This window comes from Syngnathus floridae, chromosome 13 (assembly GCF_059516105.1).
Source record: "Syngnathus floridae isolate MCC-2025c chromosome 13, RoL_Sflo_1.0, whole genome shotgun sequence".
NCBI lineage: Eukaryota > Metazoa > Chordata > Actinopteri > Syngnathiformes > Syngnathidae > Syngnathus > Syngnathus floridae.
The window spans coordinates 14,508,033-14,523,568 of NC_142425.1; the positions used below are offsets into that span (position 1 = coordinate 14,508,033).

Consider the following 15,536-nt stretch of genomic DNA (forward strand, 5'->3'; position numbering starts at 1 on the left):
TTATGCACCAGTGAATGTGTTCATAAAGCAGGCTTGCGCAAACAGTTGGGATCAATAGGCACTTTTTTTCAGTATAGGACTTGATCGTCAAAGTGGTGCGTGGGCAAGCTGATTGAAAAGAGAAAACAGCTGGGGTCGAAGCGAGGGATACCCATTTGTCTGTTCCCATACCCCTTGAATGCATCACAGGATGTGTTACGGTCCCTTTAAGGACAATCTCCCGCGTTCCGAGTTGAGCGGAAATAGCAAGAGTGTTTTTCCTCTATTTAACCGCGCCAACAAAGACTGTGCATCGCATACGCGGCACGGTTGTGTTGCTGTAGTTCCAGCAAGCCTCCGAAAGATGTCAGAGGAAATGTCTGTCGCGTCGAGCTCCGGGAGGTAAAGCTTGTTTGTCATTTTGCATTTGAATGCGCGAGCGGAACACGACCACTCGCTTGATCATTGCTAACGCTGATAGCCTCGCGTATGGCTGCCATTCTTCTTCTTCTTCTTCTTGTGCGCGGGTGTTGACGTGCTAGCTAGTGGAATACGTATTATCTGACGTAACTCTTTCGTCCCCGGCAGCCCTTCCAATGCTAACACTAGACATGTAGCTACCTATCTAGCTCGGCTGCCGTGCCGTGCCGTGTCGTGCCGTGCCGTGCCGTGCCGTGGCATGCCATGCCACGCCATGCCATGCCATGCCACGCCATGCCATGCCATGACTCGAAGGGGGGACGTGAATGGCCTCCACGTCATTGATCTTGTCAAGTGACTGAACGTGCGTTAAATGTGTTTGACAGTGGCGTGGATGAGCAGCCGTGTTCGTCGTCAGCACCTGCGACAGACAGGTGAGTGTGCGCGTCCTTCTCGCTGGGCCTTGTGGAACACATCAACGTGTACGTGTGTGCAGCTCTTCTGGTGACGTCATGGAGGAGGCAAAGAAGCTCATCGGCACAGGCAACAGACATCTCGTGATGGGTGACATTGTTGCTGCAGTCCGTGTCTTTCAGGATGCATGCAGCATGTTGTAAGTCCACGTGGGTTTGGGCAACGGAAAGCTGCAATCTACTCACGGTTGGTTACCTTGTGTCACCCACCCTGTGTCTGTGGCAGAGCCGCCAGGTATGGAGACACAGCAGATGAATGTGGTGAAGCCTTTTTCCTGTGTGGGAAGTCTCTACTTGAGCTTGCCAGGTAACCAAAGTTGCAAGTAGTTGCCATGTTATCTTAATTGTTCACTTCCTGTCACGTTCTACTCACTAGTACGCTTTGTCTTTGTTAGTCCATGATAAATGAAGAAAGCCAAGAGTTTTGTTTTACTATCACGTTGACTGCATTTTTGTCTGATAGGTTGGAGAGCACAGTCCTTGGAAATGCCCTGGTAGGAGTCCCAGAAGAATCTGATGATGACGAGGAGGAGGAGGAGGAGGAGCAGCCCACTAACTCAAATATTGAGAGTGCCAATAACCTTGACGGTAAGGAGCGCTGTTAGTATCCAGCCTACTAAATCAGTGACGTCTCAGCCCCTGTAGCAGATAGAAATGTAATTCCAAAACCATTTTTCAAAATTCAACCTTTCTCCTCAGGGACGTTGGGTGCGTTTCAAACGGTTTAGTGCGCCGTTCTGACTCCACGCCTTTAATATCTTCTTCCACAAACATATGTTTGAGCCACAAATCCCAAACAAACGAATAGTTCCCCTCGTTCCATTGTCTGACAGTCAGCCTCGCGTGAAATCCCGTTAAAGAAGGACGCAGTTTCATATTGGAATCTTTCCTAGTCATCTTGTCAGAATTGAAAGCCTACACGGGTCTAAAAGGCCCAAGTTCCATTACCACAGGAGAGTTAGTGCAAATCTTCTTTGGTGGAAAAGAAGCCAACCTAATGTCCTACATGCCACTCTGGTGCAGAAAACACTCGCGATGAGCTTCGAAAGCAGGTGTATGATGCAATGGCGGCCGAGCCCGAGGCGGCACGCTGTCGTGCGGAGAGCGGCGCGGAGGTGAAGCGGGAAAATGGGCTCGCAGAGTCTCCGACAGTACAAGCTGGAGCCCGCTCTGGAGAGCTCGAAGACTTCCAATTGAATGGAGGCGCAAAGAGCGCGGCTGAGGAAGCTCAAGTCAACGGAGTAGCCAACGGCGCTGGGGGGGCGGCCGAGTCTCCCGAAAAGGAAGCCAAGACGGAAGACTCTGACGAGCAGGCTGAGGCTGAAGAAAGCAGCGACTCCAAACCTGAGGAAGAAGCAGAGGGCAGGCAGTAGAGCTTTTGATGCGGTTGCATGATGGGGCAGCACCATCCTGGGGGTGTGGGTGTGTGTGTGTGCATGCGTGTGTGTGTGGTTATTTTTTTAACAGTTCACATGCTGGTGTTAAAGGGAACTCTCAAATATTTCAACTCCACCTCGAGTTCATTTGCACCTTTTGTGGCTGCTTGTAAATATGACTCCTTTTCTCCCAGACAAAGACGATGAAGACGACGACGACGATGATGGGGAAGTGGACAAAAATGGTGACAAGGTATTTCGCGTTTTGGAAATGCCGCCTTTTGTTCAAGTGAAATTGTAATCCTTTCTTTGTATGGCACTATGTCAGGAGGAGGAGGATGACGTTGACAATCTGCAATTGGCTTGGGAAATGCTGGAGGTGGCCAAGGTCATCTTTAAGAGGCAAGGTGCCATCCATCCATCCATCCATCCGTGCGCTATTTGCGTTGCTCTTGCTCGCTTTCACCTACTACCTTTTGTCTGAATTGCTTCAGAAAGGAAAGCAAAGAGCAGCAGCTCATGGCAGCCCAGACCTTGTTGAAACTTGGAGAAGTTGGCGCAGAAGCAGGTATGCTTCATGTTGTTGGGGCCTTTTTGTGCTGAGCATGTTGGAGGAGCCGCTGCAGCTGAAAGGGACATGACTAGAACTGACTGATGAGGTCATTATGGTATACAGAAACAAGACGGCACGTTTTGTTTTGTTTTGTTCCCCTCGAGATGTGGAGGGCCAGATGTCGTCATTGGTGGCGGGCCGCTACTTGACCGCCCACTCGTGCTTCGCCAGTGAAATGAAAATGGCCTTTGTGGCAATTGTAAACATTTGAACGGCATAACGCTACTCCACTGGCATCTTCTCTGTTGTGGGAACCGAAACAGTAAAAGCATAGATTGGGTCGCTGTTCATGTTGCTGCTGCAGCCCGGAACTGCGCGACTTTGGAATATTTGCTTTTCGCGAGTGACCTAGAAGTCGTATTGGGCTTTTCAAACGATGACCTCGTTTGCGTCTACTCTCGTCCCAAAGGAAACTATCCTCAGGCGCTGGAAGATTTCCAGGAATGTTTGGCCCTGCAGCTCCAGCACCTTCCTCCTCACAGTCGTCTGCTGGCCGAGACCCATTACCATGTCGCCGCCATGCATTGCTACATGGACCAGTATGGTCAGGCCATTCAACACTACAACAGCTCCGTCAAAGTGATTGAAACCCGCTTGGGTAAGACTGCACATTTTCTTTGACGACAAAAACAAAAAAGAAAATCCAAATACCTGACCAGGAGTCCAACGTACGAGTGCTGCAGTACTGATAGTAGACTCTGTATAGCCATGTTGCAGAACTTGATTGATGCGGCAGAGAGCACCGAAGAGGCGACCACTGAGATGGAAGAACTGAAGCAGCTTCTGCCAGACATTAGAGAAAAAATAGAAGATGCTGAAGAAATCCAGAAAACAGACAGTGCTGCCTCCCAAGCCATCCAACAGACGCTTGTAGGTCCACAGTAAAATAAACAAAATGCTCAACGTTCTGTGCTATTTTTTTTTATACGTATTTATTGTAAGGTTATGGTGCAATTTGCCAACAATTGCGTTCAACCACAATGCAACTCCAAGCCCGACAACTGCTCATTAAAGAGGATGAAATAAAGACGGGAGGTGTCAAACTAAAAGCCCAGGAATGTGAAAAGGCAAATCGTGTTGACGTCATGTTTCTAGCCAACATACTAACGTTGCAAATTGTCTTTTTTTTTTTTTTTTTTTTTTTTTTTTTTTGCGCTTCCTCTTTCAAAGTAAAATCTAGTTTGAGTGATCGGTGTACACAGTCAGTCATGATGGGCTTCCAACGCAAACCGTAACTGCAATCGAGTTGACAGAAGTGGAAGTTCTTGTTAAATATTGTCATCAAATATTGTACAATATTTTGCAGATTATCAAGCAATTTAAAATCTATGCAAGTACAAACTTCAAGTGTTTTGGACGGGAGAATATAACCGTATTATTTTTTTGGGCTTTGGTTTTTGCCCGCGCCATCAAGCATCTAACTCTGTAACTAACCTGCAGGGCGGCGCTTCAACCTCATCAGCCTCCCGGAGTGAAAATGGCAGCTCTTCAGCCTTTGCTGGCCCCACACAGGTAAGAGTGCCGCGTTCGCCACCAAATGTTAATCTGACCGTCCGAATTCACGATCAAACCAAATTCTCGTCGCAGATCCCAATGAAAGCGACGGATGGAGCATCATCTTCTAAAGTGGCCTCAGACATTTCTCACCTAGTTAGGAAAAAGGTGAGCGCTTGATATGACATGTTGATGGATGCATTTAAGGAACAAAAACCTGATGCTTGTATGCATTTCATGATCTTGTGTCCGTTGAATAAGGTTTGTCAATTTGTCCTGTTCTGCTGCTGCTATAATGTCCAAACTCGTCGTGTTTTGAGGGGCATGTGTAGTGGATTAGGTGGTCATGGCGTTGACTCTTTTTCCCCCAAATCAAGGTGGAATACAGTTGTGAGGCTTTTCTTCTTTTTTTTTTTGTTGTATATGTCAACACAGAGGAAACGAGAGGAGAAGAGCCCAGTCAAGGACACTGATGCTAAGCAGGCCAAACAGGAAGCTACACTTAATGGCACTGGAGACTCTAGTGCCAACAATGGAGTTGAGGAGCAAAAATCACAGGAGGCGAGTGTTGGTCTTGGATGGATTGTTCGGCAATAGCTAGCTAGCTAGCGCGCCGGCCGGCCAGCCAGCCAGCGCTGCTAATCTTGTTGGAATGAAGCACGGTTTAAGGCAATTGGTAAAGCTAAATGCCTTCTGCCGAATGGTGTTTTTTTCTCAATGTGGTGTACACTCACACTTGTTGCCGTGAGCAAACGTGGCGGTTTGCACAAAGCACGGCTCATTTGCGTACGGGTGTCCAAGCACATGAAGCTGCAAGTTGCTCATTGATTGAATTTCCTTACAGCCTGCGGTCCAGTCTTCAGCGTGAGCGGCCCCCTGGATCCTGTTTTTTCAAGACCAGCATGCTTGCCCAACTCTTCTTGTTGTAAATAAGATCCATTTTCATAGCTTTGTCTGTCCAGTTTTGTATACTTGCAGTAAAACAATTTGGAAATAAATGAATTGAAACAGATGTCTTTATTCGTTTTGTTCAAGTTGTATTTTAACAGCAGCGTTCAGACTGTTCTGCGTTGGACGACACGGCAACACGGCCGTGAGGTGGCGCAAGTCTAGGCCTCCCACAACTAATTCCAATTTTACAGTTCAAAGGATGTTAGTCCTTGTCATTTTTGTCATCCGACCTGAAAAGCCAATGTCTAATACACAAAAGTCATCATAACGGCAGCTCATTTGGTGACCAGGTTATCGTGGTCCGATAGTTGATATGTGTACTTGGTTTTTTTTGGGGGGGGGAGTATTTATACCGACCGCAATGTCAACTTGCTGTCCCTTTTATACCGTCCCTTGCAGCAGCACTGCCATTATATTAAGTGTTGAGGATGGGCTCAACACGAGCTGCTGCAGAGAACTAAAATATTCAGCACACACAGAGAGAGCGAGAGAGAGAGAGTTAAGGACTTGAACTCCTTCCTCTCTCTCTAGGTTCTCATGCCCATCTGTTGCTAGGCAACTATCAAATAAAGGCTCTGAAGTCAGAGGCGAGAGGGAGAAGCCGAGAATTCACAAGTACTGCAATTGGCCGCTGTTTGTTTGGCTCTGCACATGATCCCATCGCAGCTTTGGCTATCCATCTGTGGATCCATTTGGACTTGTGACTCCTTGCTCCGCCATTGGGCAAGCGAGCTGGGGGCGGGCCGGCTGGTTCCCAAGGTTACCGGCGTGTGATTGACGTTCAGTCTCCTGCAGCGCAGCAGTGTATCACTGTTGCTCTCTGCTTTCCCACGGAGACTGGGAAGAAATTGGATGGCCGGGAAGAAAAGAGCCGAGCCGGAAGGATGCTTGTGATTTCAAATCTTTCCTGTATTTTTCCCTCCTTTCCTTGTGGGAAACGATGAATGCGCCGGGAGCCCTGGGAAAAGCCGGCTGAGGAAAAAGGGCTGGACGAAGAAGGTGCATTTGTTGGTGAGACTTGCCTTGCCCTGCCTTGCCTTGCCTTGCCTTGCCTTTCCTTGCCTTTCCTCGCCTCGCCTTGCCTTGCCTCGCCTCGCCTCGCCTCGCCTCGCCTCGCCTCGCCTCGTCTCGCCTTGCCTTGCCTTGCCTTGCCTTGCCTTGCCTTGCCTTGCCTTGCCTTGCCTTGCCTTGCCTTGCCTTGCCTTGCCTTGCCTTGCCTTGCCTTGCCTTGCCTTGCCTTGCCTCGCCTTGCCTCACCTCGCCTTGCCTTGCCTCGCCTCGCCTCGCCTTGCCTCGCCTTGCCTTGCCTTGCCTTGCCTTGCCTCACCTCGCCTTGCCATGCCATGCTTTGGCTTTTTTCTTGAGCTCTTCACACCTATGCTATTTGGTGGACTTATTGGGACAGCCTTTGACTGTTTTTCATTTCATGGATGCGTGGGAGTGAAGAAAAGGCTCTCTGCTGTGTGGGTGTTGAGATCCTTTTGACACTATCACGATTTAATAGGCCAACCAACATAAAAGATGCCAGCTCGACCAAATCCAAGTATTGTTGCAAGGATTGATCCATATGTTGGGGTTTGATGTCAAGGCTTGTCAAATATCTGCATAAGAGGAGGAGGAGGACGACCAATTACATAATGCTTCAGGGAGCTCAACATAAATATGCAACACTTGTGTTTCGCGGCTGTTATGTGTCAAGAGTGTTTCCATTGTGTGCGTGATACATTGGGACAGACTAAATATATCAAACATAGGTGTGTGTGTGTGTGTGTGTGTGCGTGCATGTGTGTGTGTGTGCGTGTGCGTGTGCGCGCGCATGGAGATGATGCCATTGGCTACTTGCATGGCATCTAGTTTGAAGCGCACATAGTGTAGGACGTGTGCTAGCAGGCTAGCCGAGAAGTGCCAGTGACCTCGGGGAAGACGGCAGCTGCTATCCCTGTACCCTAACGAGTCACTTTTGCACTTTGGGCTTGACTGCTTCTGCCAGTGGGACTCCTCTTCTTTACCATCTGAGGACACTCCACTTTGGGATCAGGTGTGTTGGTTGCTTTGTTTGTGCTGCAAAGGCATTTCTTCGACTTGTTGTGTTGCATGACTTAGAGACTTGAGCAGATACTTGTCAGCTTTTCAGTCACTGTCAGAGTTGCCACCTGTCCCGGATTGGCCCCGATTTTCACCGCCTGTCCCGTGAAGAAGGCCAAAAACCGGGACACTGAGATGTCCCGGATTTGTGCAAAATGCAGTTGAATTTTAGCGTGCGTCCACTTGTGCACAGCCTAGTTGGCTCTATGACGAAATGAATGGAAAAACAGGAGAACCACGCTATGTGGCTAAGAGCGTGGTCAGCCGCTCTTAGCATTTTATGCTGGCTGGCCGCTCGCTCGCTCGCTCGCTCCCTCCCTGTTCCAAACGGGCTTGCGCAGGTTAATTAAAGGCCATAGCATCCAAATGTGTTTCCAATGGTGCCTTCTACTGAGGTAGCGGCTCTGATATGCTGGCATTCCCACGCTCTGGAGCCCTAACGGAGAATGCTCTTGACCCTGCCGACTTGCTTTTGGCCTTTGGGCTCACCGGCGAAGGTTTCGCGACGCTGCTCGGTCGATCGGACGGGAAGGCGCTACGCCGCGAAATGTTTTATGGCTTGGTAAAATAACATCTCAAGTGGAGCGGGAGCAATGCATGTTGCCTCCAATCGGTCAGGGTAATAGGGTTAAAAAATGGTCGTCCCGGAGAGCAGTCCAGCTGCCGCGTTTTGCACCCACTGGAGACTTTTGCTCCGAGACTTGGGAAGAGCAGAGAACAAAACATGACAGTAATCAAGGCGCATGCACACGGACATGCGCAGATTGACCAAATATGGCGGAAATGAAAGTCAAACCGACGAAAAACATTGCGATTCCCGTTTGATCCGAGTAAACGCGTCCGTACGTATGAACGTAGCCGCTGTAGCCACATCGACACACTTTGATGGTGATATTTCAAGACTCGTACGTCCTCCGTGCGCTAATTAGTTTCCATGGCAACCGAATGTTGCTGAGCTGATTGCACGGGCTGCCCACTCAGCCCCCGCAACTCTAAAAGTCCTGCATAGGTGATTGCATATTTGTTGCTTATATAAATGTGGGTCGGTTCTTTCCGACTGGTTACACGACGGCAAAAGTGCAGAAGTGTGCGCGTTACACAAAAAGTCACACAGCGGCCCACTCAGGGCAGTGCAGAGCAGAGACAAAGACAGAAACAGAAATACCAAAGTAGGTTAGAGCAAAGCATTGTGGGAACACAGGACACCCCCTGGGCCTCAGCAAGACACACTCCTCTTTCTTCTTTACATTGCTTGAAGATTTCACCCTCTCTTTTACCAGCCATTCCTTTCTTTCTTTCTTTCTCCCTTTCTTTCTTTCTTTCCCCTACATTGCACAATGTTCCGATTTGTATCACGTAACGCAAGCGGGCTCTGGGAGAAAATGGGAAAATCAAGTCATTCCTCTTCCACATTGTGCATATGTCCCAAGTCATTATCTGATGGCAACTTGATGGCAGGCTTTCTTCCCGCTTCTAGCATGGAGATAGATGATGGTCTCGCGACTGCATGCTCGCGCAGTTCCACCTTTTGCCACTACGTGGCATCAGCATCTACCACGACCCAAGATTCACCTTCACCCACTATTGAATGAGATCCACGAGTGGCCTGTCAGCCATTGCAAATATGATAGTCGTGCAATATTATTGCTTTCTTTTTCATATGAATTTGAAAGGTATCCAGATTTTTGCTCTTTGATTGTACCAAACCTTTTCTTGTGCCATTGATATTGTCCTTCCCCCTCCCTGCCTGCTCTCAGTGTCCTCATCTCTTCACCCTTCTCCTCTCCTCCTTTTCCTCTCCATGGACGGATGGATGGACGGATGGATGGATGGATGGATGGATGGATGGATGGACGGATGGATGGATGGATGGATGGATGGATGGATGGATGGATGGATGGATGGATGGACGGATGGACGGATGGACGGATGGACGGATGGACGGATGGATGGATGGATGGATGGATGGATGGATGGATGGATGGATGGATGGATGGCTCGCCCGCTGCATACATTGCTTTTGTCTTCCTCCAGTAGTGCATGTGAAGAAAGGGGCATGCAGGCGAGCGTACGCTTTTACGTAGTACGTAGTACATTCTGTGGCCGCGCTGGGTCTTTTCTCTGTGTCACCGACGTCCCAGAAAGGCGGACCTCTGGGTCTTGCGTTCCATTTTGATTCCTTTGTTAATTGACCCATCTCTGCCACAATGCAATGATGGATTGGACCAAGAGCGCAAGAGTGACACAGATGAGCGTCTACAGGTGGACAGGATTTGAAATGACACCAAATGACGCTTCTGTTCTCGATTGTGATTATTCTGATGATTATTTGGACAAGAATGAACGGAAGAAAAGTCGCTGGCCTCAAATGGATGTTGTTCTTTTTCCACAGAAGACCTACAGGGCCTGTGAGGCAAGAAGGACTGCTGCTCACTCTGGAGTCATTAGGAAGCAGGCATGAATTTGAGCGAGCGCAGGCCGCCGCCGCCGTCGTCGTCACCCGGAGACCCCGAGCGTCACTGAGGGCGACTGCTAGCACAAGCGCCACGCCAAGCCTGCACCCACCGCAACAACCTCATTGGTCAACAGTAAAGGTAGGGGCCAGCCGTTCTTCTTTTGTTGTACTTTTAAGACACAAGCCCTCCCGCCACATAAATTGAGTGCGACACCCTTGCTTGATAATGGACGGCAAATGTCCGCTTGCGGGTGATGTTAGCCGGCGTCGAGTGGCCACTCGGAGGCCATTTTCCGCCCGCCCGCAATCATGCGGCCGGCCGTGGCGCACTCAATGATTTGAGTTCTACCTGAATTTTGCAATTTTGAACTTTGGTTCATTGAACGCCTTCCGATGATACCTAATGAGCTTCTATGTGAAAGTGGCGCTGTTCAGCGCTGGATCGGTTGTTGACTTTGCCGAACAACGTGGCTGATGACTCCGGTGTTGGCTTTCCATTTGTAAGAATGTTCTGGTACAAGCAACGCAGCGGTCGGTCATCTGAAGCCATCTCAAGTGGGAAAGTGCATGTACGTATGTGGCCGGTTGTCATTGTGCGGATTGATTCTCCCCATGCCCATGTCCTTCCTCTCTCCTTCTCATGATCTGCTGTTGCTATGGTAACTGTCCCTCATCATGCATGTTCGCTGAGTCAGGAAAAGCAAGCGCCTTTCCTAGTGAAAAGAACGATGGAATCCGTATCACGAGGTGGCATCTCGGAGTGCGCAACTTCGCACCTTTTGCTCGCTTTTCAAGGCAAGATTTCCTTCTCCTTTTGTGAGTGGAGTTTGCTGTAATGACTTTTTTTCTTCTCACGAGAAGAGCCAAGCTGCTTCACGCTAGACGAAGCGCTCGCAAATGATACTTTGTGACCGCATCGTCAGTCCTTGCCGCTTAATGGCTGACGCACACGGGAGGGAGAAAAAAATGGAGTGAGTCACTCCTGAGAGCACATTACAAGAACATCCAAATGAGAAAATCCCGTCTTAATCCCACTTAGAGCAAGCAATTTGGAATTGTCCCAGACCTGAGTCATGTGGCTGAATGCAATCAATGTTGTCAATGGTGCTGGACGATACATAACTGTCCACAAACGACCCGCTGCCACAGCATTTGAAATGGGCCAATGGGATCATGTCTTGCAGGTGGACTCTGCCCGCATGCAGATGTCGAGGGCTTGCTTAACGGTAGTGCTGACTGGGATGACTGGAAAGACACGCAAATGAAGTGGGCGGAGAAGGAGCACTAATGTGATACATTAAACATACCTTCTCAATATTCATTGAATGGTCAGTCTGGCAAAAGAAAAGGTGCTCGCTATGGACCATTCCACATGCTCGGAAGAAAGAGAAGGGGCTCACTTATTTCTCCTTTCCTTAGCTTGTATGAGTAGGGGAAGTTGTGCATTAGCTACAACACAGCCTCTTTCAAAGCCCAATTTAGAATTTTCCCAAACTTGTATATTACTATTGCAGATAAGTATGATGCAAATGAACAGTGCGTTTGGGCGGGCGGGCAGGCAGGCAGGCAGCCACGCAGACAGGTGGGCAGGCAGGCGGGCGGGCAGGCGGGCGGGCGGGCGGGCCGGCCGGCGGGCAGGCAGGCAGGCAGGCAGGCAGGCAGGCAGGCAGGCAGCCAGCCAGCCAGCCAGCCAGCCAGCCAGCCAGCCAGCCACGCAGGCAGGCAGGTAGGCAGGCGGGCAGCCACGCAGGCAGGCAGCCAGCCAGCCACGCAGGCAGGCAGGTAGGCAGGCAGGCAGGCAGGCAGGCAGGCAGGCAGGCAGGCAGGCAGGCAGGCAGGCAGGCAGGCAGGCAGGCAGGCAGGCAGGCAGGCAGGCAGGCAGGCAGGCAGCCACGCAGGCAGCCACGCAGGCAGGCAGGCAAGCAGGCAGCCACGCAGGCAGGCAGAAAGCAAGCTTCTACTGCTGCTTTGACAATCATACGTATAGGATCAATGTCAACACAAAGCTTGGATGGCTGCATCATGTGACGCAGGGTTGCAGTGGAATTTAAAGCGCTACACGTCACAACTGAGCATTTGTTGGGAAAAATGCTAACCTGACCTCATGAATATGTACTATTTGGGGCAGAGTGACAAAAAGTCTCATCCATCTCCAAAAGCCACAAGGTCTTACTTTCTTGCCTTTTGTCTTCTTCCATTTGCATTTCCCGTCATCGTCATCAAGGCCTGCGGTTGTGTCGCTACTTTTCTTCATTGATTTATTTTGACCTCAATTAGTGCTGCCTAGTGGTTATGTCACCAAATAAAAAATGGTGGAAACACCAAAGCGTCATTGATTAACAGTCAAGATTTCAAACGTTGCTGTTTTCCATAAAGGCTCGGGGCAGGCACTCTGCATCTTTTCTTTTCTGCAGGTGCTCTGGCTCCTTCCAGAAATATGGATGCTAGTTTAATTGTTCACAGGTGCAAATGTCAATAGTTGTTTGTGCCCTGCCGTTGATTAGCCAATAATCCAGGTTGTTCCACGCAACTCGGCTGTATAGGCTCCAACGTGGACAAGCGCAGCAGTAAACCGGGTGGGTGGGGGGGTGCATGTGTGCGAGTGTATGTTTGAGCGAGAGCAAGCAAGATGAAAAAAATAGATTCATTTTTTCTGTCCCCCGTCTCCCCGTCTCGCTTTCTCACGCGCAAACATACCTTCCACATCCTCGTCCCATATTCATCCATCTCCCCGCCCGCTCGCAGGCTCGCTGACTCCCTCCTCCTCCTCCTCCTCCTCCTCATCCTCGTCCTCCTCCACTGAGGGAGATAGATGGGAGGGAGGAGACGCTCCCACTGAATGCAGCGGGCTCACGCACGCATGCACGCACGCACGCACAAGGACGTATCTTTTTCCCGCGGTCCAGCTCCTCCTCTTTGGTGCATCTTGAATTGTGCGCACCGTGTCATAATTGATCTTTGATTTTATGTCTGGAATTGACTGAGCGGAGGGAGGAAGGGAGGGAGGGAGGGAGGGAAGGAGGCATCCGACTTGCTGGCTGGATTTAAAGCACCCAGCGGTACTGGAGCCCGAGCGGACCGATGAGCTCATCTCCGCTTTCTGCCTACGGGGGCGTTAAAGATGCGACGGCCGGCGGACCGGGTCAAGGCACCTGTCTCGGAATCACCCCGGCTCGCTCGGTCTGATTGATCCGCCGACGCCGACCGGTGAAGGGCTGTTTCCCCCCCCCCCGCCTCCTCGTCTTTTCTCCATTCTTTCTTTGGAAATTGGAAGCGCCACCTGCAGCCTGGGGATGGATAACTATTCGGCTCTGCAACGTAAGGCAACACGCGTTTATTGAGTTGACGTGGAAGACAAAAGACGACAGAGAATAGAAGACGGTGTGCCTTGCGCCAGTTTGCAGCCAGGCACTAAAATCGGATCGACTCTTTGACAGCTAACTTGCAGAAAGATAGGATAGACAGCTAACATACACACCCCATCAATTGTTGTACCATTGTTGTATGATGCCTCACTCGAGCAATAATAGCAAATCATGAAGTTGCACATATGATGGGAATTTGCAATGCGTGCCCCCGCCAACTGTCATGGTCATTCAATCATTTTATGGCTTTGCAACAGGGTCCAAAATGAACGGGCACCGTGCAGATCAAGCGTGTACATCCGTGCATAGTTCTCCAAATGTTCACTTGACGTGCCCTTCCAAGAAAGCATCTCGAGAAACAAGCATGACTGCAAGCGCTTGCAGTAAGCGGTTTGCCTTAAATTCCATGCACACCTGTTCAATGATATGCATATGCGCCCACAAACATTGTGATCTCTGACCTCATATTTGTCTCTTGTTCAATTCTATTGAGCATCTATTGAGCACTTGTTTAAGTTGCAAGCATCCTTTCTGTGAGCGTAGATTGCTTTGGTGCTGCAGTGTGTCGTTTGGTGAGATGGACTTCTGCTGGAGAGCTTCATACGTAGCTGTAACGTGTACAAAAGGCTCCTTCTAATCAAAGGGAATATTTCATTAGCATCTTCATTGCAACACATTTCAAAGGTCCTTTGTCTGCATCGCCTCACCGAGTCTATTAATACATATTGCTAGCCGGTCGGGCCGGGCCGGGCCGGGCCGGGCCGGGCCGGGCCTGCTACTTGCATCTAACATCCTCATTTAGTGATCTTTTTGAAAAGGATTCTATTTTTAGGCCGATTGCTTTCTGCCTTCTTCTCGTTCAATAACAGCTGATCTCGTTTTCCGCACGGAGTCAAATGATTAGCGTGTCACTTTAAGCTGCCTGCCCACCCAATCATGTTATTCTCAAAAGACATTTTTAAAAAGCAAATCCCTCCTCAGCCCCATGATTGATCAGCAGCCTGCCTTGTTGTTGTTGTCGTCGTCGTCGTCGTCATCCATTTTGGAGGTGGATGTGCTTCATCTTTGGCCATTTGGTTCGTAATGGATGGTTTTGCTTTGATGTCAAGGCTTTGTCCTTGGTCATTCCAGCAATGGAATAGAGGTGCCTTGAGCTTCTGCCTGATGCCACTGTGTTTCCAGTGCTTGTGCTAAGTGTGACATTTGCTATCCCATGTTTGCCGCACACAGTCGAGCGAGGTCTTTGTCAGTCTCATTCGAGCGAGTTCAAAATACTAAGAGCAATACATATGAAACATATGACTGGATGCTCCTCCGAGAGCAAACTTGGCTGCGGAATGCAGAACAACGCTGCTCCTCTACTGTTCTGCTGCGGCCGCTGCTGCTTCTGCTGCCGCTGCGGCCGCTGCTGCTGGTTGCCTAGTGACTGCATCCATGAAACCGGCTCCCATCGTCATGGTGATGGGCTAAAGGAGGAAGGAGACCCATAGAATGAAGGGGGGAACGTATGTCAGTGCATCTGCTGGATTGTGATGTTATGAAGAAGGAAGATGGTGTGTGTGTGTGTCAAAGTGGTGAAAAAGCTGATCGAGTGGATGATAATGAAAGCGACATAGAAGCAACGTATGACTCCCTGCCGTGTGTAATGAATCAAATATTTGATGAAGGTGTTGAATTGCTTTTGGTTTGGACGCGGACACAAATAAATCGACCGGCATCATCACGTAAGACGTTGTCTGGTTTGGGAGGAGGCGCAGAAAATCTTTTCCCGTACCGAAGGCACGCAAAGTGTGAAACGGCGACAATGACCATGTGCAAAATACAACAAGAAGTCCTTTGAGCTGTCTTTTTGTGGCCATTTCCTTTCCTTCCTTACAAATACTGGCCTTTTTATTCCTGTACTGTGACAGCTACGAGAAGAATAAAAGATCACCTTTGCCAGACGTGTCAGCAAGTTAAGCACGGGTGGACAGCCCTGCTGCCAGCCAGCCAGCCAGCCAGCCAGCCAGCCAGCCAGCCAGCATGTATGAAGGGCCTTTTCAAAGCAGGACACTCGCATTGAGACCATCCAAAATGATGGCAGATGACAATCTCAAATCATCTCCATGCTATGTGAACGGGATGAAAGAGAGGATAAAGCAGCAGCCACTTGGGCCACCTTTCCCAATCCAAAACAATCCCAGCTATCCAGATCCAACGTATGTCACGTCCTATCCTTTTCTTCCTCCCTCATCCACAGAATGTTTACGAAGGGAGAGGAGCTCAAACGCGGAAGCAGATGACCGCATCAAAGTGTGCCTTGAGTGCGCTCGCCGCTTTGTGTGT

At 49.7% G+C, this 15,536-nt stretch overlaps 2 protein-coding genes across 12 annotated transcripts in view; both read left to right on the forward strand.

Moving 5' to 3' along the window:
- Positions 1-189: 189 nt before the first annotated feature.
- On the forward strand, positions 190-5,367 carry nasp (nuclear autoantigenic sperm protein (histone-binding)). 2 transcript variants are annotated; one of them, XM_088394956.1, is made up of 15 exons: positions 190-381; positions 786-833; positions 896-1,012; positions 1,099-1,179; positions 1,336-1,460; positions 1,896-2,234; positions 2,443-2,501; positions 2,577-2,650; positions 2,743-2,816; positions 3,271-3,459; positions 3,568-3,731; positions 4,302-4,373; positions 4,449-4,523; positions 4,791-4,916; positions 5,200-5,367. In XM_088394956.1, exons 1-15 carry the CDS (start codon positions 191-193, stop codon positions 5,221-5,223), a joined length of 1,758 nt encoding a protein of 585 aa, XP_088251082.1. In that variant the 5' UTR covers position 190; the 3' UTR covers positions 5,224-5,367. The 2 variants fall into 2 exon arrangements, with proteins under 2 accessions (XP_088251082.1, XP_088251083.1); XM_088394957.1 differs by lacking the exon at positions 1,896-2,234 and having other exon boundaries at positions 191-381.
- Positions 5,368-5,928: 561 nt separating this feature from the next.
- Positions 5,929-15,536, forward strand: part of lrrc7 (leucine rich repeat containing 7) — a 31,035-nt gene continuing 21,427 nt past the window's right edge. For 6 of the 10 annotated variants that reach the window (XM_088393917.1, XM_088393921.1, XM_088393916.1 and 3 more), the window contains exons 1-2: positions 5,930-6,317; positions 9,784-9,985. The gene's annotated coding sequence lies outside the window, so the exon portion shown is untranslated. Of the gene's footprint in view, positions 6,318-9,783; positions 9,986-15,536 lie in introns of all 10 variants that reach the window. The other 4 variants (XM_088393911.1, XM_088393912.1, XM_088393913.1 and 1 more) reach the window with 1 other exon arrangement.